The sequence below is a fragment of the Schistocerca americana genome, chromosome X (genome assembly GCF_021461395.2).
Source record: "Schistocerca americana isolate TAMUIC-IGC-003095 chromosome X, iqSchAmer2.1, whole genome shotgun sequence".
Taxonomy (NCBI): domain Eukaryota; kingdom Metazoa; phylum Arthropoda; class Insecta; order Orthoptera; family Acrididae; genus Schistocerca; species Schistocerca americana.
Genome location: NC_060130.1, coordinates 707193907 through 707216767, shown reverse-complemented (window position 1 = coordinate 707216767; position 22861 = coordinate 707193907). Strand labels below are relative to the sequence as shown.

The 22861-nt window shown below is 44.5% G+C and overlaps 1 protein-coding gene across 1 annotated transcript in view; it reads right to left on the bottom strand.

The window, feature by feature from the left end:
• Positions 1–22861, bottom strand: part of LOC124556265 (latent-transforming growth factor beta-binding protein 4-like) — a 505946-nt gene that overhangs the window by 409688 nt on the left and 73397 nt on the right. The window contains exon 2 of the mRNA XM_047130251.1: positions 17593–17697. Coding sequence (XP_046986207.1) covers positions 17593–17697 — 105 coding nt within the window. The remainder of the gene's footprint in view (positions 1–17592; positions 17698–22861) is intronic.

Genomic DNA, 22861 nt, shown 5'->3' with positions numbered 1-22861 from the left:
TACGAGAAGCAGGATGTTTCTTCTGTGATATTGCAGAAAAACTTGACAGGAAGGTAGCCACTATATATTATTGCTGGCAGCAGTGGTCAAGAGAATGTACGGTCGCAAGAAGACCCGGCTCCCGACGACCACGTGGCACTACCGACAGGGAAGATAATCGTGTTCGGCGTATGGCTCTGGCGCATCGTACTGCATCTGCAGCAGCAATCAGAGCAGCAGTTGGCAACACAGTGGCACAACGAACTGTTACAAATCTGTTACCTCAAGGACAGCTCCGAGCCAGATGCACTGTAGCGTGCATTCCACTGACCCCAAACCACCGCCATTTGCCACTTCAGTGATGTCAACCGAGAGCTCGTTGGAGGGCTGAGTGGAGGTCTGTTGAGTTTTCTGATGAAAGCTGGTTCTGCCTCGGTTCCAGTGATGGCCGTGTGTTGATTAAAAGGAGGCCAGTTGCGGACGTGCAAGTAACCTGTCTGCGTGCTAGACGCACTGAAACTGGTGTGCAATTTCGTATGACAGCAGCAGCCGTCTCATGTTTGTCCCACGCTCCCAGACAGCAAATTTGTACGTCAATCTGGTGATTCAATCTGCTGTGGTGCCATTCATTAACTACATACCACCGGGTGTTCTCCAACAGGTTATCGGTCGCCCACGTACCGCTGTTCTAACCCAACGTGCTCTGCAGCTTGTCGACATTAGCCTTGGCCTGCTCGATAACCAGATCTGTCTGCAATAGAGACATCATCAGACGACAACTTCAGCCTCACCTACAAACAGCATTCATCGGTCTTGTGTCAAACGGCAAAGTGCAACAGATATGCAACTCCGTCACACTAACTGACATCCGGCTCCTGTACAACACAATGCGTGCACGTTTGCATTCAGTATTCTGGCGGTTACATCGGTTATTAATCCACCAGCATCTCAAATTTGCAGCGCTTTATCTCGCGCATACGTTCACCTATGATCTTGCAAGGTTAATCACTGAAATATATTACCTACACAAATATATTCGAGAAGTTTCATTGCTCTATATTAATAATTTTTGGGTGTTCTGGTTTTTTTCGTCAATGTTTTTGTAAATGTTGTACGTTTGTACTAACACTTGCATTAGGCCTTCAGCCTACTACTGGCTTTGTATTCCTTATGCTCAACACTCGTTATATGACGCAGTCACAAAGTCTGTGTCTCATATTAGCACGTAGATTAGGTTGGTACGGAATATTATACTTCTAACATCAGATAAGATACGCTTTACATTGATACATTTGTGTTTGTTCTTTCTTATTGGCATTCGCTTTTCTGTCTCCAGTCTGCTCAAGATTTGATGTTGGCCAATCTTTAACACTTGTTATGTGATTCATCTGCCCGTTTTGTTCCTTATGTTAGTATGTGCGTGATGATTACACTATACTACTGTATTTGATTTCAGTCATGTAACATTAGATGTGATAAGACGTATCTGCTCCTCTTTCATGTCAGTTGTATGCAGAATAAGAGAATGCTCTTCTTCATTTACACCGATTGAGATGTTTACACATCTGTACCAAAAGCTATATTATGTGTTTATCCTTGATGAGAAATTGTGATGCTTATTACCTAGACATGAAGAAAGCGCTGTACTTGTTATATGACTTAGATGTAATTACGTTTCTTGCATGTAATGCATTATCCAAGTCCTCCTTATTTACTATCTACATCTACATGTTATTCTATGTTATTCTTCGGTTTCACTTGTTTATGCTATTGGTTCTTAAATTTTACTAGTTTAATTTTCCCTTTACTCACTAAACTGTAATTTCTAGTAGCTTTTTTACTGCTTTTCTATCTAGAGTCAATATTTTACGTAACATGTAATTTCTTTTAACAGTGAATGCATGAATTTGCACGAGTTATCCCTTTGCTTATTTTTTGTTCTTCATAACAAACATCTATGTTCGGATATTCTTTGATGTGTTTTATACTTAGCTGATGACTAGTTATAACTCTGATTTCACACTGGACACACCAACTCCTTTGCAATTACGTCTCTTTCGTTCTGTGGATGTCTAACGCTTCAGATGGGGCGATAATTATATGGTTTGCCATATTGGTGTGCTATAACATATTGTAATCTGATCCTTCGCAAGTATTAAGTCAAAACAATAATATGTAACTGACAGGACATAAGAAATTTCTATTTACTTCATGTGCTGTTTTAAAGTACACAGATACCGTGATAATAGTGTGAACCGAAAACGGTAATTACAGTAAAAGACAATTAAATCTGTGGGACGTGCGTTACCTAACATCTATTGGCAATCGTCTTCGAAAAATCCTAGAGAACTGTAGTGAAATTGAGAAAGAGTTGCAGAGGGTTTATTTTTCGTTCAGGTACTGGCAGATGACCCTCAACTCAAAAAAAAAAAAAAAAAAAATAAATATATATATATATATATATATATATATATATATATATATATATATATATATATATATATATATATATATATAACTTATCACATACAAATGCGCGAAATACTCACTATACTCACTACTTTTTTATTAACTGTTTGTCGACAATCACTGCAAAAGTGTCACGTCCATTAAGTATCTGGCAGCATTCGTTCGGAGAAATCTGAAGCAGAACGGCCACATAAAACTATAGGTAGGATTGGTAAGTACCTGATTGAGATTAATTGAAAGATTCATTAGGAAGCTTAGTCTTCCTACGAAGCAGGTAGTTTACAAAACCCCTGTTAGATTTGTGCTTGATCATTGTTCCTTTGGAAATCTACAGGGTAGAACTGATACAGTACACAGAGAAGATCGAAAGAATAGTAGCGCGGTTCATCATCGGTTCGTTTAGTTAGAGTAAAATTGATACGGGATTCTCGTCGAGCTGTAATGGAGGTTGTTGCGGGACAGGCGTTGTGTATCTCACGAAAACCCTATGGATGTAAAATTAGGTAGATTAGAGCTCATACAGCGTCTTGCCGGCGGTCGTTCATACACCACTGCCGTTTGGGACAGGAAAAAGAAAGGGAAAAGGTAGAGTTGAAGTGTAAGTTATAAACGAAGAACCCTTCGTCACACACCATAAAAAGTTCAAGGAGTAAGGGCATAGATGTAGACATACCCTCTGACACACAGACTAGTGCTACAGGGAGCACATTCTGATCATTTAATAAACAGAATAATATTAAGTGTTATAGAAACTGGTGTGACTCAAATGAAAGCTTTGTTCTTGACTAGCCTTACGTTGTGTGATCGGTGGATCATCCCGCTGTCTGGGTAAATTTCACACTTGGATTTACGTATAAATTGGGAAAAATAAACGAAAATTTAAAAAAGGAACGAAATTCTTGTAGAGCTCTGGGAGCACTCCAGCATCCTTCGTCTTTTTACTGTAGTTAATATCTGTCAAATTCAGTCAGACTACTTCCAAAACTGAAACTATGGTTGTGGCCCTGAAACACAGCACACCGTGTTTTCCAGGCACATGTGAGAACCGATTGCAACTTAAATTCATCGGAACATGTTTATTTTGAGTTCCACGTTCCTTTAACGGGTGCAGCTGATAGTGCATTCGATGTGTTTTAAAAATGATAGGGATGATTTAGTTTCTGCTGTCACTGTCAGGAATATTTTGGTCTTTGTTTGGAACGGAGCAAATGGTAGTAATATTAGCGTCATGAGCTCATGGCAGGGAAATAACTGTTCAGACAGTTCCTCATTAACTTACATCCAGTATTGCACCCCATCATCTCAGATGTCACTCTTTTGCTAGTTTAGCGCTCTGCGATCTTCTCGTATGACGTTCAATGCTGGTTGGATACGGCTGTAATAATGGTTTAGTGGCCCGCCCAGTTGGCCTTGCGGTCTACCGCACGGCTTTCCGGGCGGGAAGGAGCGCCTGGTCCCCGGCACGAATCCGTTGTGCGGATTTGTGTCGAGGTCCGGTGATCGAGCCAGTCTGTTGATGGTTTTTAGGCGGTTTTCCATCTGCCTCGGCGAATACGGGCTGGTTCCCCTTATTCCGCTTCAGTTACACTATGTCGGCGATTGCTGCGCACAGAAGTTCTCCACGTACGCGTACACCACTATTACTCCACCACGCAAACATAGGGGTTACACTCGTCTGGTGTGAGACGTTCCCTGAGGGGGCCACCGGGGGCCGAACCGCACAATAACCCTGGGTTCGGTGTGGGGCGGCGGAGGGGTGAAGTGGACTTCGGTAGTCGTCGTGGGGCTGTGGACTACTGCGGCGGGGACGGAGCCTCTCCGTCGTTTATAGGTCCCCAGTTTACATACAGTACAATACAAGTGGTTTATTGCACGCTTCAGAATCAGTGAAAACTATAGTAGGTGGTTTAATAGATGCTAACAAGGGAACCTCCCCATCGCACCCCCCTCAGATTTAGTTATAAGTTGGCACAGTGGACAGACCTTGAAAAACTGAACACATATCAATCGAGAAAAAAGGAAGAAGTTGTGTGGAACCATGAAAAAAATAAGCAAAATATACAAACTGAGTAGTCCATGCGCAACATAGGCCACATCAAGGAGAGTGTTCAAAATGGCTCTGAGCACTATGCGACTTAACTGCTGAGGTCATCACTCGCCTAGAACTTAGAACTAATGAAACCTAACCAACCTAAGGACATCACACACATCCATGTCCGAGGCAGGATTCGAACCTGCGACCGTAGTGGTCGCTCGGTTCCAGACTGCAGCGCCCAGAACCGCACGGCCACTCCGGCCGGCCAAGGAGAGTGTGAGTTCGGGAGCGCCGTGGTCCCGTGGTTAACGTGAGCAGCTGCGGAACGAGAGGTCCTTGGTTCAAGTTTTCTGTCGAGTGAAAAGTTTACTTTCTTTATTTTCGCAAAGTTATGATCTGTCCATTCGTTCATTGACGTCTCTGTTCACTGTAATAAGTTAAGTGTTTGTGTTTTGCGACCGCACCGCAGAACCGTGCGATTAGTAGACGAAAGGACGTGCCTCTCCAGTGGGAACCGAAAACATTTGATCACAAGGTCATAGGTCAACCTATTCCTCCATAGGAACACACGTCTGATATATTCTATACGACACTGGTGACGGCATGTGCGTCACATGACAGGAATATGTTGTCGACCCACCTAACTTGTACACTTGGTCCGCAGCTCATGGTCGTGCGGTAGCGTTCTCGCTTCCCACGCCCGGGTTCCCGGGTTCGATTCCCGGCGGGGTCAGAGATTTTCTCTGCCTCGTGATGACTGGGTGTTGTGTGCTGTCCTTAGGTTAGTTAGGTTTAAGTAGTTCTAAGTTCTAGGGGACTGATGACCATAGATGTTAAGTCCCATGGTGCTCAGAGCCATTTGAACCATTTTTTTTTTGTTCACTTGGCGAATGGGTAAAAAGATTCTTCTACCTTGCCCGATTTAGGTTTTCTTGTGGATGTGATAATCACTCCCAAAAATGTGATGAAAACATAAGAGTTTGTCACATAAACTGCAACAAACGAATGCAACAGTTTCACAGTCTTCCCTGTGCTCTGTCAAAACGTATGTTTTTAACGTTTTCAAATTTTTCCGTATGTAGACCGTCAAGCAAATCTGAACATGTCCTGGAATTTTGGAGAGTGAAGTTGATTATGTGTGAGTGCCTGAACTTTGATAATTGTCTGAAAATAAAAAAATAAACTTTTCGCTTGGGGGAAGACTTGATCCAAGGACCTCTCGTTGCGCAGCTGCTCACACTAACCACGGGACCACGGAGCTCCCGAACTCATATTATCCTTGATGTGGCCTATCTTGCGCATGGACTACTCATTTGGTATATTTTGCTTATTTTTTTCATAGTTCCACACAACTTCTTCCTGTTTTCTCAATTGATCTGTGTTCAGTTTTTCAAGGTCTATCCACTGTGCCAACTTATAACTAAATCTGAGGGGGGTGCGATAGGGAGGTTCCCTTGTAAGTACAAATCAGCCCTAAGAAAAATATACGATATTTGATTTCTCCAACGTAACTCTAATCACTGTGAATCTATTCACTTTAAGAAACGGGGATAAAAATATCAGTTAACTCTCGTCAAGAAAGTATGACTGCATATGCGTTATATTTCTATGAAACACGAACAGAGAAAATGTACAATTAATTACCACAAAGACTTCATGATCTACACCTGCCCACTATTACACCCTCGTGTTAAACGAGTTTCGAGATCCACGAACCAATGCAAGGTGTTGTGATTACATATGCCCTAAAAAGATTCCTTGCAATGTTATGACACGTGGCACACTGATATGAATACAAGGTACACCATGAAACCAGCCATTCGCAGTGAATATCAAAGAGTGTGGTGTCCGTCCGCCACGGCTATACATAACGCCAACACTGGGTGTGAAGTCTCTGGATGCCAATACACAGCACACACATGCGTTTGGGAAACTAGTTTGCCTACCTTATTATTATCATTCCTTATTGATTTACTTACCTTATTAACCCTCCTATCCCTATCCTTCGAAATTCGAACCCGGGTTCTTCGATTCCCAGCCAGTTATCTTGGCCGTTGCTCTATCGACGATGACGGCGAGATGTGTTTACCATGTGGGTACAAAAGCGGCAGTTGTAAAAGTTTCTTACCTCAATTTCTGGAAAAGTTTGCGTTTGCGGACCCCATACCTGATGATGAAAAATGCTCTATTTACAATTATCCATCGATCCCTCCAGTTTTGAGTCGATTGCTCGTCATAAACTTTAGGGGTGATTTTCTCAAACTGGCGGGGGTGTTGATCTAAAATATCTTAGAGTCCTTCATTTCAGGTTGTACACAAGCGACCTGCCAAATTTGAGCCGAATCGGTTGGACGTGTCTGAGGCCTTCCCCTTTGAAGCCATATCAGTTAGTTGTGATGCTGACATGAGCTACAACAGATTAAGGGGGAGTAATCTAGGAAGGAGGCTGCAGTGTTGCTAGGCTTGGTCCGATGGACTGCTACATGAAGTAGAGTGCCCTCTTGCAGGTGCCCATGATACTTAACTGTGCTGCTTAAGCGTTGCCTCATTACGTTGTCAGCTCAGCGGGAAATTTTTGTATGCGTTAATCTTGGCGACTGGTGAACCATTGCCATAACGGACTCACGCACTATGAGGGACGATACCACATTTCATAAAGCACGGGGTCTCTTTTGTAAAGAGAGCGCGTTTAGCAGGTCTCCAAGCACACAGGATAATCTCTCCAAACCGAAGACTGAAGATACGCAGTCGGACGGGAAGTGTATGGTTTGGAGGTTACTGCGAAACTGCTATCCGTGGCGCCTGCTGTTACGGCTGGAAGGCCTCGGGCAATGAGTAACTCTCTAGTTACTGACTTTTAGTACGTTGTTGTCCATATCCATGATCCCTTTTAGAATTTCCTCTTTCGTAGAATCTTCTCCATAATCGTAAAACCACATTGCCACCTATGATACTTTCCGGCAAGTGCTGACTGTAGCTGGTCTCTAATCTGTGAGTGATATGGCCAGGCGCATTGTCATCATATTGTGTTCCATGTGACATCCTGCTTCCTTCCAACACGGCTGCTGTTGCTGAACGCACAGAACATATGGTCAGAACCATTATACCCAATACCTCTACTTACACGGATTATCGTGGGCACAGTAAGCACTCTCGTACTTGCGTACGATGTTGCGTGTTTACTTACTGTCTCGAAGAAGTTTAGTCCGCACTATTTCGAATCTCTGTAATAAGTTATTTTAAATACATGAACGTAGATAAATGTAAATACTATCTCTTCCCTATTATGACTCCGTCTAGATTCTCGAAGATTTCCAATTTCATAATTTTATAAGCCTCTAGTTGTGTTAGAGGCATATATCGACCGATCCAGTTTCTGTATTTGCCTGTTTTACGCAACGCCCATATACTTTCGAGTTTCCCCGTGCTTATCTTCCTACTAATCCTGTCGTATCAGCGATTTCATTTTATTTTAAGTACCTCTGTTCTACCTTCTCATCATCGTCACTAAACATGATGCCCCATACCTTCGAATACCGTGTCTAGCGCTTTCGTAGCCTCCCGGTTTTGAAAGCTAATCTCCAAAGTGAGATCTCCGATAATATTACTTGCTCCACCAATCATGACTCAAAACATCACTAATTTCTATGATATAAATAAAAGGGCATTACAAACAATGGTTATCTAGCATTTATAATGCACTTTAATTTACCGTACGGTACTTCATCGAGAGTGGTTCAAATGGCTGTGAGCACTATGGGACTTAACATCTATGGTCATCAGTCCCCTAGAACTTAGAACTACTTAAACCTAACTAACCTAAGGACAACACACAACACCCAGGCATCACGAGACAGAGAAAATCCCTGACCCCGCCGGGAATCGAAGCCGCGAACCCGGGCGTGGGAAGCGAGAACGCTACCGCACGACCACGAGATGCGGGCACTTCTTCTACTTCATCGAAAGTGTTCTCAATGCAAAGTTAAGTAGCAACTCAGTTCTTCCAGGGCTCTGAGGAGAACTTGGTAATGCTACTGCAGGAAACATCTTGCTTTCATCTGCATTGTTCTATTACAAAACGACGAAAAAATTTCTAATTGATGGGGGAGAAATCAGTAATCTGTGTTTAGTTCTTTTGGAAATCAGTCTACAGTCCAACGATGGAGCAGCCGCTCCCAATAAAGAAAAACACCTGCAAATTTCGATAAGTATAGCAACTGTAGAAACTAATCATTCCCAGTAGCATTTTATGAGACAGAAAACATTATTGATCGCATTCCTCCGGCAGGTGATGATTTTGGCTCTCCTTCAGATAAAAAGTTTATGTTCTGGCACCAACATTTACCCTGTATCCTCTCCCAAATACATTACCAACAAATCAAGTCTACTGGTACAACGTTACGCAGCACAAGTATTCGCCACAGTCAACGGCACTATACAGTTACGCATCAGGCAGATGGAAATTTGAAGTACTATCAAACTGTAATGTTTCTACCATGCATGAGTCACTGTGGACTCAAAGATCTAAGAATGTCCTCATTCGACTTTTCATAGGAAAGACATACTATGCAGATTGTGTCACAGATATTTGCTTCCTTTAAGGAAGAAAATGAATCACAAGTGCGCATAAAAATCAGATAGCGATATCATAGGGAAGACTCACTTGAGAAGACTCTTAACTTCGTTTTGACTCATGACTCAATTAATGTTGTATCAGTTCTTAGTATTCCTTCCGCGTCACACGGAGATTAAAAGTGAAGGAAAATGTTACTTTTTATTATTTGGTAAAGTGAGAGAATTTTCAGTAATCTGTTTTTGGTGTCTATAATGACAAATATACTGCGTATATTTTCGTTGATTTGAAAGTTTTCATGTACTAATTACGATTGAGCCATTTTAGAAGCTTCGTTCCTGTGTGCGAAGCAGCTGAATGCTCAACATACAGGTAGTCTCATTAACAGATAGACTGGTATTTATTTAAATACATCTTTGGTACGGACTATTACACTACAGGGTGGGGAAATAGATGGCAGGATAACAGAATTCCACGATAGAAAGAAACACAGCAGAGGAAAGGAAATACAGTACTAACCCGACTATAGCAGTTGCTGAAAGTGACCACCACTCATCTCTTGGCACTTTTGGGCTTTGGTCAGCATGTTGCTGAAGGCGGATCGAAGCTGGACTGCTGGAATTGCAGCAGTCTCAAGGGAAATTTTCTGCTGCAGTTGCTGTTGCGATATATCTTAGACTTGACGGCTCCCCACACAGAGTAATCGCACACTGACAGATCGGGTGACCTGAGTTGCCAGCTAGGGCAGCGACAAGACTGACCTCTGCTAACAACTCTGTCAGGCGTGAAGATGTGTAAATGTGCTCCAAGGTTCGGCCGGCTGTACTGGCAGTTACTCCATTCTGTTGGAAGATGCTCACTTTTCTACATCTGCTACAGTCACGTTACTATTCTATTTTCTTTCCTCTGGTGTGTTTGTTTGTACTTCGGAACTCTGCTCTCCGGGCAACTTTTATTTGTCCTACCCTGCATAAGGACGCGGGGTCGCCATGTTTCTTCTGTGGCATCTATGGTATTCATTGAATAGCGTAAAAGAATCCCAGAGAAGCAACCGATGACGCTAATACGATATTTCAGTGCCTACATTGCTAAGAAATATTATGCAAAATTCTTTCGGACATGCATGCACGTCTAAGAAACAGGTACTGTGGCGACTACAGCCGCTATGAAATGCACGAAATGTATTCGTATCTGCGAGTATGAACAACCATCAGCTGTATAATGGAATTTAAGACAGCGAAAATTTGTGCCGGACCGGGACTCTAATGTGAATTTTCCGCCTATAGCGGACGGTCGCCTTCCTATTAGGCTACCCGAGCCCGACTCACGGCAGGACCCAAACTTCCAAGTGCTGTCAAACATGTGTCTACAATCTGCACTCGTATATTCATTATGTATATGCCCATACAAAGCACACATTTTAATTTAAAGTCACTTGCCCGGTGTCGACAAATACACACGACGTTGCGGTGCTTGTGTTGTTTGGAAATACGATGCAAAGTTCCTACAGGCGTTCATGCATATCGGAAGGAACAGTCACTGTGGCGACTACAGCCGTTATTAAATAAATGAAACACATAGCCGAAAAAAAATACACCCTTTCAAAGGCTTCCAGTTCACTCAAAATTTATTGTTGCAACAGTGCACTTGTAGTACATGAAATGATTACATCTACAGATCAGTAGCACAGGCGGTTCTGAGGTATCAGATATCGACCCATGCTGAAACACCCACACTAGTACGTGGTGCAGCCTCCACGGGCAGAAATTCAGGCACCGGCGCTGGCATCCAGTCTGTCCTGGGATACGTTATACCACGTCTGCTCTACCATTTCACGTAGTTGTGTAAGATTTATTGGTTGACAGATCGCATGATCCACTTCTCGTCCCTTCGTATCCCACACGTGCTCAATTGGAGAGAAGTCTGGAAATCGTGCTGGCCAGAGAAGTTGAGTTTTATGGGCAGCGTGTAGGCGGGCATTATCCTGTTGGAACAGCACATTACCTTCCTTTTGCGAAAACGGAAAAAGGACGTCTCGAACAACATTCTGCACGTACCGAGCGCTCCAGAGACACCAAAGGTGATCGAGAGTTGTAGCTTACCGTACCCCAGACCATAAGGATTGCGGTGAGGCCAGTCTGCCTGGGACGAATGTGCTCTACGAGACAGCGCTCACTAGGTCTACGTCGTACACGCAAACGACCATCACTTGCGTACAGGCAGAATCCGCTTTCATCGCTGAAAACGACGGCGCACCGCTACATCTTCCAAATTATCCTCTGACGGCACCAGTCGAGTCGTGCACGTCGATGCTGTGGCTCATAAGCCATCTTATCTGTGATGTCGTAACTGTACGATCTTCCGCTGCTGCCCTTAATACACAACGACCCTGGCGGGCCTCTGTACTGCGTGGACGTCCAGAACCTCCTCTACTGGTGTGAGAATGTTCACGTTGCACAACAAATGCAGCACATCCACTTTATGTGACAGTTCTACAAAAGCGCCATCCCGCCATTCGGAAAGCCACAGTTTGACCCCTTCCAAACTCGCTCAGTTGGTTTTACGAAGCATGACTGATTCTCCGTGGCGTGGTTGCCTGTTTGCTTCACATGCTTTCACCACGTGAAGCCCTCTGGTTTCAGCATTTCCTACTGTAGGGCAGACACAAAAGGCGCTCTGGTAGCTATGCAATTACGCTATTCGTGGTGGACGACGTTGAAACCAGAAACAGTACATCTACTATCCACCAGGAGGCATATATCGTCATCGGATCAAAATAATTGTCGTCTTTCTAAGTATGCATCTTTTTTCGTCAGTGTATATTCGCATTTGCAAATATGAACAGCCGTCAGCAGTATAATGGAACGACGACAGCGAAAATTTATGCCGGACCGGGACTCAAATCCGGATTTCCCGCTTATCGCGAGCCGCCGCATCACCATCTTTTTCAGTGGAACCTACCTGGCGCCAACAGGGAGGGGTGGGGGAAAGTGCGCAGAGGTTGCAACCTGCGGCCTGGCCACCATGTCCCGTTCCCTTCCAATGGAACATAGGAAATCGTACTACCGCGAGCGGCCACCTTATAATTTTTTTTCAGTAGAATCTGCCGGTCGCCAAGAAGGAGGGGAGGAGGAAAGTGAACTGTGACCGCAACCTGAGGCCTGGCCACTACGTCCTGTTCTCTCCCCCTAGAACGGGAACACTAAGCGTAGCAGGGAACCGACATCGAGAGATGGTGGGAGTGGCATTTCGCCACACTCGGTGGGTTTATTTAAACATAGATTTTCAGAGAAGAACTTTGCAATGACCAAATAATAACTGGTAAGAAGGTGTGGTAGATGCGTCAATCAGCTCCTCATTGCAGGAATACCCCAACTCTGGGGTGGATTAAGAAAGACACTACAAAGAAAATTAGAGAAAAAAAGCCTGAATTGGAGACTACAGACAACTAAACAATGTCGTTTATTAAGGAAGTGTCAAAAATCAAGGACATCTTTCTCGCTGTCAATAGACAAGTAGTGAACTGCCTGTCGACAAATCCAGTTCACGAAATTCGTTTTCGTTTGTGGAAAGTATCCCAGCTCCGGAAACGGAGCATATGATAAGGTATCTGATGAAGAGTCATATGGCTAATTAAGGCCAGCATCTGCCGCACCAATAACCAGATACATATCACCGATCTGCACACCAGCTGATACTCATCTGTGCACAGAACATCACTGATCCGCACTCCAGGCGATGCTCGTCCATGTCTAGAACATCAGCGACTCACAACGGGGTGTCTGCAAGGTGAATCCCATGAAAGCGTGACCGGCAAGGAAGGTACCATGCCGACTGTCCGTCGGTTGTAAGATTAGGAACGCACACCAGGCGCCTGACGCCACGCCAGTCGACGTCGGGATGCTTCCCCTCAATCACATTCGATTACCTATTCTGCTGAAGAAAGCTATAGATCACTATCGTGGACATCAAGCGCGTCGGAAATATCATAGTGCAGACATAGCTGAGTTCAAGGTAAAAATGGTGGTAGTAAAAGAAGGGTGGTGGGCTGTCCGAAACCTGAATACGGGCTGAGAGAGTGTGTGGTGCAATTGCCTTCAGCAACTGGCTGGTAAGGCACATAGGACAACGAGGCCGCAGCACCATTTGAGAGCTAACTAAAAGGGCTATCGCTCTATCAGGGACATGGCACAGGTCTAAACCGTCCCTGGGCCATGTGAAGTGAGTGTCTCGTACCTTATATTGAACAGCAAGCTGTGGAAAACTACGAACCAAATGCCACTAGCATACGGCGGGCCTTGGATGATGGAATGGGAAGTGTCCATGCAAGGTGGGGGATACGTGACGCCAATTATACATTCACATACTGTGTCCATTGCAGAAGATGGAGTGCTCATAAACGATGGTCTAGCTGCCCAGCTCTTAATTGGGACAGTAAGTGCCGGCAGTTGAGCGCAATCTTGCGCCGCAGATAATTCGAGAAATCGAGTCCTGAGCATGAGATAGTAGCGGTTACACGATATGGAGCAGCGATGTCCTCAGCAAGCCCCACACCTACAACCTTAGCGCTAAATCTGCGGACATTAAGGCAGCTACTAGAAGTAACTCCCTGACCTCAGCCCCGCTACAAAGAAAGAGAACGAAATTGTCTGCATAAACAGTGTAGTGAAAAACATGGTCACCGAGAGACATCCCACACAGACGTTGAAGGAGACCACATGCAACGTTTCCATGGCGAAAGCAAGCAACAGTACAGAGAGTGGACAACTTTGATGCACCGAACAAAGGATCAAGATGGAAGGAGCTAGATGGTAATTGTTGAGCACACGCGATGTCCCTTCATGATGTGGACGCATTACGACATAAACGGTAGTATCACGGTAACCCATATTGTGGAGTGCCCTTTCCAGGTAGTCATCATCAATCCTTCTGAACTCCTGTGCAGTCAAGTGCGGAAAAAATTCCAGGCACATGACGAGCATGAGCAAGAGCGATTATGTCTCGATAGTGACAAAGGGCAGTGAAGATTTTATTGACACTTACCAAATACGTTTGATCAGGTGAAACCACATACCAGGCCGTCTGCTTAAGCCATGCAGCCAACCGTCAGGTAATGATCTCCGTGTCACTACTGAGCAATGCTAAGGGGGAACAATCGCATATCCGTGATTTAACCTGAGGATTTTGGATGGGAATGAGGAGACCGTCGAGGAAATAGTCTGGAATCTGCACGATATGCGACATAAGGTCCACAAACATTTGGGACCACACTGGCGCCAGAAGGGAACGAAATATCCTATATCACTAGTGGCAGGCCATCAGGACCAGGGGACTTGTTCGTAGAACCCGCCTGGGTAGCACCATGAACTGTGCCCTCTGTGATGTCGGCAAGCAGATCCATCGTTGCACCTCAAGGAATCAAGCCCAAAGAGAGTCAGAAGACTGCTGTAATTTTGGCAGGATGGAGACGCTGTGCTGAGTACAATGTAACATAATGTGAGTGGAGGGCAGACCCTGTATCCCGCTGAGTAATAAGTGCCGCCCATCCACAGTTGTAAGAACATCAATCAAAGTCTCATGACGGTAGCACCATTCCGCTTTCACGTGGTACGTAGATGGCTGCTCCTGCACGAACCCGTTGTGTGTGTGTGCCCTGACCATGGCCCCTTCAAAGCAATGTCGAGAGGGGACAGTGAGCAGTGCCTTGGCGCGATTCAAATTACCTAAAGCTCTTGCGAATATGGCATCATAGTTTGTTCCTGGAGAATGATAAAGTAGAAATTCTGGGCTCGTCGCCGCCACCCTATGACCTTCCTTCAGCAACCAATCAAGGCCTTGCAGTGGGCTGACTTTGTGCAGGGGACCCACTATGACAGGACAGACTGGTATGTATCGTGGCGTCGACGACAGACTGTCCACATTGTCTGAATGAGCTGCCGGCAGTGCGTTGAAATAAGTTATATCGTGTTCAGTTTCCATGGTCCCCGACCATGCCACGCCCTTTGGCAGCAGAGATTGACGGCACAGATACAGGCGTCACGGTCAGTCAATGCAATAGGCTTGACTTCAGCAGCCTGAATCCCACTGACAATATAAATACAATCGAGGTGCCTGGAAGAATGTCCAGTGAAAAGCCTACAAGATTGAGGTGACAGGCAATTACAGCTAGTGCCACACATGGAGAGTGACACACCAGTTGGTCTTTGGGTGCCATCATGGATTTGAAGTCGCCTCCCATGACCAAGGCATCCTGTCAACCCAGGAAGAATGACTGCCTTGGAGAAGAAAGTGGAGCATTCATGGGGGCTATCCAACCCAGATGGCTCAAAAATGTCGATGAACCTGTCGCCACCAAAAGTGAAAGCCCGGCCTCTGGTGTCCAGGAGGTAGGCAACTGCATCAGCTACAATACCACCCACTAGCAGTAGGATTAGCATGGGAGATATGTGCCTTAAAAGCCATGGTGAGCACAAAAAGTTGCAAAAAGCACCTCCTGAAGGAAGGCAACGTCAACGTCACAGCATACAGCATTTCATACAGTACTGCCAATTTATGGCTATGTGGTAAGTTTGAAAAGCTGGCATCGCCAGGAGGGTGGGCCGTGCCCATTAGGCTGCCGTGGAAGGGCACATTAGTGTGACAGGAAGGAAGCCGACCCCACCAAGGGGGTTCCATCGGCCTGTATACCTCTAGAGCGTCCACCTTCAGCGTCGACGTTGTGCGCTGAGGACGCAGACGTCTCGTCAGGCTAGTTCAGTGGAACACCAACAGAGGTGCAGACACATATAGCGTCAGACACAGATTGGGGGAGAAGGGCTACTGCATCAGATGCAGGTGGGGGAAGATCGAAGTTCGTATTTTGATGCAGACTGGAGGTGGACAGAAACGTCACGTTGTCTAGTGCCAGGACATCGGAGGACAGCGCATCATCTATAGGAGGGTCGTCATCCTGTACACACATCCGATGGAGGCAACCATCAGAAGACGTACGGCGCAGCCGCTTCCATTTTCTTGATGACAATTGCTACCTATCATGCTGTTCCGTGTTGGATGGCCGACGGCTGTCGTCCGACATGTGGACAGATGGCAGAAAAAACGGAGGTCGGTACAACCCCATAATCAAATACCATGGAGTCGGGACAGATGGGTAGTGTCTGCTGGCGGCCATCGCTCGTTGGTACTGCCTCCGACGGCAGTGTAGGAAAGACAGGTAAAAGGTCCATCGCGTCGTGCAGAGGAGTCAACGCCCGTACTGAATGGTACACAGTAGGCGCAGCAGGCAGCCCCGCAGCGGAGGCAACACAGTGGGCGCTGCGGAGAGAGAGATGTCTCTAATCAGCATCTGAACCAGTCTACGTCGGAGACATTCAGAAGGGACATGGCTTTCCTGGCCATAACCTGCACAAGTGCACGGCTGGCCATCGTACATGAAGACAGCCCTGCAACCTTCAATAACCAAATAAGAAGGCACGTTTTTCCTCAGATCAATTTTTATCTGATGGACACCACTGAGCTCACGATAGAATGTCTTGCACATTTCAGCAACGTGGCTGATGAAGTTTCCATAACGTCTACAGAAATCATTTACAACGTCCGTCTTCACCTCAAACGGGAGTTCGAAAACCATCAACGTTGGGGGGGCCAAAAACAGCATGATCAACCACGACAGCCCCTAAATTGAGATCATTAACATGTTACCGTACAACATTGGCGGACAGCTCTTCATTCGCCATCTTTATGTACGTAGTGGTGCTAAGGATTGAAAAAAGTATTCCGATAACATCTTGCGGTGGAGACTCATTTCTTACCTTTTAAACCATTCCACATGGTACGCTTTTGATCGTTCATGAGCCAAAGGAACAGTAATTTAACCGTGGACTAGAAGCAGGAAAACGTCATGATGGTCGATGAAATCAGACACGAATACAAGCTACTAAATAGAAGTAAACAATCGTGAGCTCGCTCGCAAGCAGCACAGCAGGTGAGAAGCATACAAGAGGTGCTCGCCTCACCACTGCTGAAAGCAGACTGCGGTTACGCTATCTGAGCACGACTCACTGCCAGATCCAAACTACCATATGTCGTCAAAAATGTGTCTACAATCTGCACTCATACATGCATTATGTGTTTTCCCGTACAGGGGAGACATTTTAACTGAATGTCGCTTGACAGGTATCGGCGGATAAATAAATATTGCAGTGCCCATGCTGTTCAGAAATATGGCACTGCGGCGACTATAACCCTTATGAAATACATGAAGTAAGTATATTTGCTTTTGCGAATATGAACGACTATCATAGGCGAATCTATTTCGTGGATAAAGCTATAGGTTGCGACGATTGCAACAACTGACTGATTGTGAGACTAGTTTGACGCCACGTTATGATTTAAACAGTTAATCTGACCCTTCATTCATTAGGCTCCTTCATGGCACAAAAACAGCAAAAATGTCTGGGGTCGAAATATCGGGTGGTGTCGATTATTACGTCAGACAGCGAGATGCCAAAAATAAAATTTCTAAAATAAAGTTACTTACCGGCAGGTGGCTCCGTTGTGGCAGGTATTTTGCTGCAGGTTGCAGAGGGGCCCAAAGCCGCAGTGTGAGCCCCAGAAACTTGGCCGACATATGCACTCATATTGCCTGAAACACACCAACAGCCAAGCGTCACGTCTAAACAGGTACTGTTAGGCCATTTACTGGCTAAAATAATACAAATATCTTTTTACAAAACAGCCATTTGGAGTGGACAGAAACGTAGTTTATTCTGGACTGAAGTGTCATAAACAATCCACTGCTATATGTACTGAAAAGAGAACTGCTGCTGTTGTCTACAACTCTGATGGCGTTACCACAAACAAATGTTGTTATTTAACTGCAGAGACACTTTTGGAGACAACTTAAAAATGTCCTCCGAACGTGTCACGTTGGGTGCAACAGCTTCGTTTCAATAGATTATTACGCCCCGTACAAACACCTTGTCTCCAAAGACATCGAGTGAGACTAGGCAAAGGAAAATATCCGAGGTGCATATGTGAGAAATCCAAAGAAATGGATGATGGCGAATTATATGCTCAACGTACGAAGAAGTCTACGAAACCGTCTGATGCATAACCCACAGAAACCACAGTTCGCTTACAAGAAACTCTTGAGTGCTAGGTCACAGGTTTGATACTTAGTAAAACTCATTTGAAAGCGCTGTGTTAACAATTACGACAGGTAAAGCATTAGCTGCTAATGACTCATGTGCATCAGGAGAGCTACAGAGCATGAGTTCCCGGGAGGTGCAGAGGTCAACCTTCTATAGAATGTATGTATGGCACTTCACAAAGTGGACATCGTCGACATTTCAAAAAATGTTGAAAACGAACCATTAACTTGCACCATGAACACTTAATGAAAAATGGCACCCCACAATGACCACAAATGTTTGCACCATCGAGATCGAATGCGAACTCCTTAGGAGTTACAAACTGTGCGGTACTTTCAGCTAGATATCCAGTCTTAAAGAACGCGCAGAGAATCATATTGATGTAACGGGGTCATGAGATCCGATGGGACGGGACGGCATGCAACCGAATACGAAGTCGTGGAGCTTGTCGTGCAGCTGGGTATCCTTTAAGGCGTAGCTGTAGCTAATGTCATAATATATTTTATAGACCGGAAAAAAAACATCCAGATACTGAATTTGTCTAGTGGTTCCAGGTGTTACAAACTGCGTTGTCACACACTTTCCGGGACGGATAATTTGCTCTAAAGAAGTAATATTTTTATACGCAGACCGAGAATCAAACAATAGCAAGTTATTTTTACCAGCCATTGGCTCATATCTTACGTCTATTTTCCCATTCTTACTGTTACGTACATATTTCTTCCTGTCCTTGCAAGATGACACACACGAGAAAGAATCGTAGGGGTCAGAGCATCTCCAACTTATCGCAGCAAATAAATAGCTTTCCAGCCAATTTAACATACACGCTAACAGTCAGCATAAACTGTATATGAATGTGTTAAGGCATTGATGTTGGCTGGTCTTGATACAACTCTCTTGGTATATCTAATTTTCAGGATACCTTTCATATGCATTTCCTCTTCAATGTCAGATCGGTCGGAGTTAAAAGCTACTTCCGTAATGAACGATGGGTTACGTTTGTTTAGCTCGTTTACAAATTTTCGGGCTGATTCCGCAATTTGCTGTGCATGATGAAGTTGATGCTTCGTTTGAAATTTGGTTATCTTACGTCTTCCAACTCTGTAACACTATTCGAGGCTATGCAACTGTCCACTGCTTCCCTTGAAATCACTGTAATCTATGTCGCACGAAATTTGATGTGCATAACGTAGTAGGTCACTATCAGGCACAGCCCATAAGTTATTTCGAGCATCCTTGAAACCTGCAAACACCAATTTTTGTAACAAGTGCGCCTTGTCCTCCCTTGTATATCTGAAGTTTTTGTTATGCACTACACGGTCGTAATGTTGCGGAATTATTCGAAGGCTGTTCATAATTGTTTTTTTACTATGTTATCGATGATCTCCCATGTACTTAGTTGTTTTCAGTACCTGCTCCTTGGCGATTGTCCTTTACTACGTTGATGATCTAGATGGCTCGACACCTGTTTCATTATCACTTTCACTTGTTAAGCTCGTATCGTCATTATTGTACTCCTCATGTACATTGTCACAGTCGAGCGTATACGACACTACACATTCCACTGGTTCATCTTGCAGAAGTGCTTTACAGCAACCAGCCACAAATTGGTTTTAGGTCACTTTATTCAAAAAGTATCGTTACCGGTTTGGAATTTTTTACAGTTCATCATCAGACTGTGTATTTATTTTCGTGTACTACAAATCAAAACATGCGGTGCACATTGAAAATTCGTTTTGTGACCGAACGAAGGTGGTTTACAATGCAGTGCAACGTTTTTCCTTGAGAATGTATTTCATGCCAAGAAAACTGCTAATACAAATGCACCAGATTGGCATTTCGCGGCAACTCACAAGAAACCAGTGTATAATCTGTACTGATGAAAGCATGAAAAAACCGTCGGATGATGAACTGTAAAATATTCGAAGCTGTTAACGATACTTTTAGAATAAAGTAACCCAAAACAAATTCGTGGCTGGTTGCTGTACACCATTAACAATTTAAATCCACATTCTATTATGGAGTACAAGACAGACACACGAAAAGTTGCGATGCTCTTCTTGGATTTGCAATCGAATCCTCAAGCCCAATTGACAAAATATTTCGACGGTGCAACTAGTCATCACCTTCAGGTGAGACGCTGCTGTTGCCGAGTGTCGTCGAATGGATCCCAAACTTTCTTCTTCACTTCCCGCTCATTATAGGCCAGTAGATGGTGCTAGGCGCATGAGCGAAATACTGTGACCGCGCCATCGATGGTAAAGGGAAACAAAAAAAAAAATGGTTCAAATGGCTCTGAGCACTATGGGACTTAACGTCTGTGGTCATCAGTCCCCTAGAACTTAGAACTACTTAAACCTAACTAACCTAAGGACATCACACACATCCATGCCCGAGGCAGGATTCCAACCTGCGACCGTAGCAGTCACGCGGTGCCAGACTGAGCGCCTAGAACCGCTAGACCACCGCGGCCGGCAAAGGGAAACAAAAACGAGATAGCGCTGCCATAACTAATCGTCAAAATCTTCTGCCGATTGAATTAAAGAATGTCGTGTGAAATACTTGTCAGTGCACGTTTCCACGACTTTCTCAGAGGATAGCCCATTTCTCTGTTAATGAGATTAACAGCCAAAATAATTTCAATGGACTCTTTCAGAAAATTATTTTAGTAACAGGAAACGGTAGCAAACAGTTGTATAGTATTATACTGCATCGTGTGTGCATCGCCTAAGGAATGCTCCACTAACGCATTTCTGTTGGGTTGTTGTAACCTTGAGTGGTGGCGATGTTTCACACATCTGTCCTCAACAGTACGAATAATTTGACCAATGCATGCTCCGCGACAGTGGCATGCAATCTTCCTCGAATAGACACTGCACTACCTTAGCCCAAAACGAGGGATATGCCAAGAGATTTTAAGAGAAACTCAGATTTTTTTTTTATTTACAAGATAACTGTTACAACTTTTTAGAATAATTTCCATGAGCCCTTATATACTTTTCCATCCTTTGAAACCACTTCAAAAAGTGTCAATCCAATCTCCTTTAGGGAAGTCACTTACAGCACTGTTGTACGCTGCGATAGCCTTCATCGGATGGAAAACGCCACCCAAGAACTATTTCCTTCGGTTTTGGGAACAGGAAGAAGTCAAACGTGGTCAAGTCATTACAGACAGAGCACAAGCTGGGAATAGGGAAGGATGGGGAAGGAAATCGCTCGTACCCTTTCAAAGGAACTATCCCAGCATTTGCCTGAAGTGATTAGGGATAATCATGGAAAACCTAAATCAGGATGGCCGGACGCGGGTTTGAACTGTCGTCCTCCTGAATGCGTGTCCAGTATGCTAATTACTGCGTTACCTTGCTCGGTTTTACACTGAATATAGATTAAACAGCTTATAGGAAAAAACAAAGTTTAAAGTTTAATGTTCCATCTACCTCGAAATCATTGCAGGTGGCGGAGAAGACCTAGTGGACGAAATGTTGGAGAAAAGCGACTTTGTTAAGTAAATTATTGTCGGATGCTTTTACCGACCATCCGATTCCGCCTTGAGAGTTTTCATATAATTCTTTTTGTGCAGTAGTTTTAAATACTTTTTTTCTCAAAACTGTCTTGAGCAGCTAGTTCGACAGCCCCACTCAGTGGAAGTATTTGGCACGTTGTATCCTCCGGCGGGCCTTGCCTTATCTCCGGCTTCAGTATAGAGATGTTGATTAGTTATCACGATGTCATCACAGCGACTATGGTTACTAAAACTAAAAAATCGATCAACATCTAAATGACTACTTTGAGATTAAAACTTAAGTGCCTGGTAAAGGGTTCTTCAAACCAACTTCAGAATATTTGTCTACAGTACCTCTCTCTAATAGCACGTGGGCAAAATAAGTTGTTACCAGAGGAATTTTAAGAAAAGTGATTTGTTCCAGCGAAGGGAAGCCAACTGCGCCCTACGTCAGGAGTAAACCGCACAAGGGTAAGATTCTGTTAATCGATGAAAGTTCAGAATTAAGGAGAACAGTGGCATTTGTTAGGCAAATAACAGTAAGGAATAAGAAAGATCATCTTGTGCACTCAATGTGAATGCCCTGGCACCAACTGAACAATTCGAAAATGCTGTTCTGGGAGCCATGGAGAGAGCAAGAGGCGACACAGTGCGGTGCACGGCCGGCCGGTGTGACCTAGCGGTTCTAGGGGCTTCAGTCTGGAGCCGCGCGACCGCTACGGTCACAGGTTCTAATCCTCCCTCGGGCATGGATGCGTGTGGTGTCCTTAGGTTAGTTAGGTTTAAGTAGTTCTAAGTTCTAGGGGACTGATGACCTCAGATGTTAAGTCCCATAGTGGTCAGAGCCATTTGAAGCATTTTTGCGGTGCCCGATTGAACGAAAACAGCTGTCGCCTTGCCTTCGAGGCCATATTAAGATCATTCCAGTAACACAGAGTAAGATGAGATCAGCCTTTCCTCTCGAAATTTCAATGACGCTTACAATCTGCAGTATTGTCTCAGGAGCTCATCGTCCAGTTCTTGATGTTGAGAAGCTCGGAAAGATTGTGCCAAGGGCTTACAAGTTCTGTGACATGATAGCATGTGACTTCTTTGACTTGCGCCAGAGGGATGAGAACTGCAGGGTCCTTCTAAATGTCTCAGGGTGTGACGCT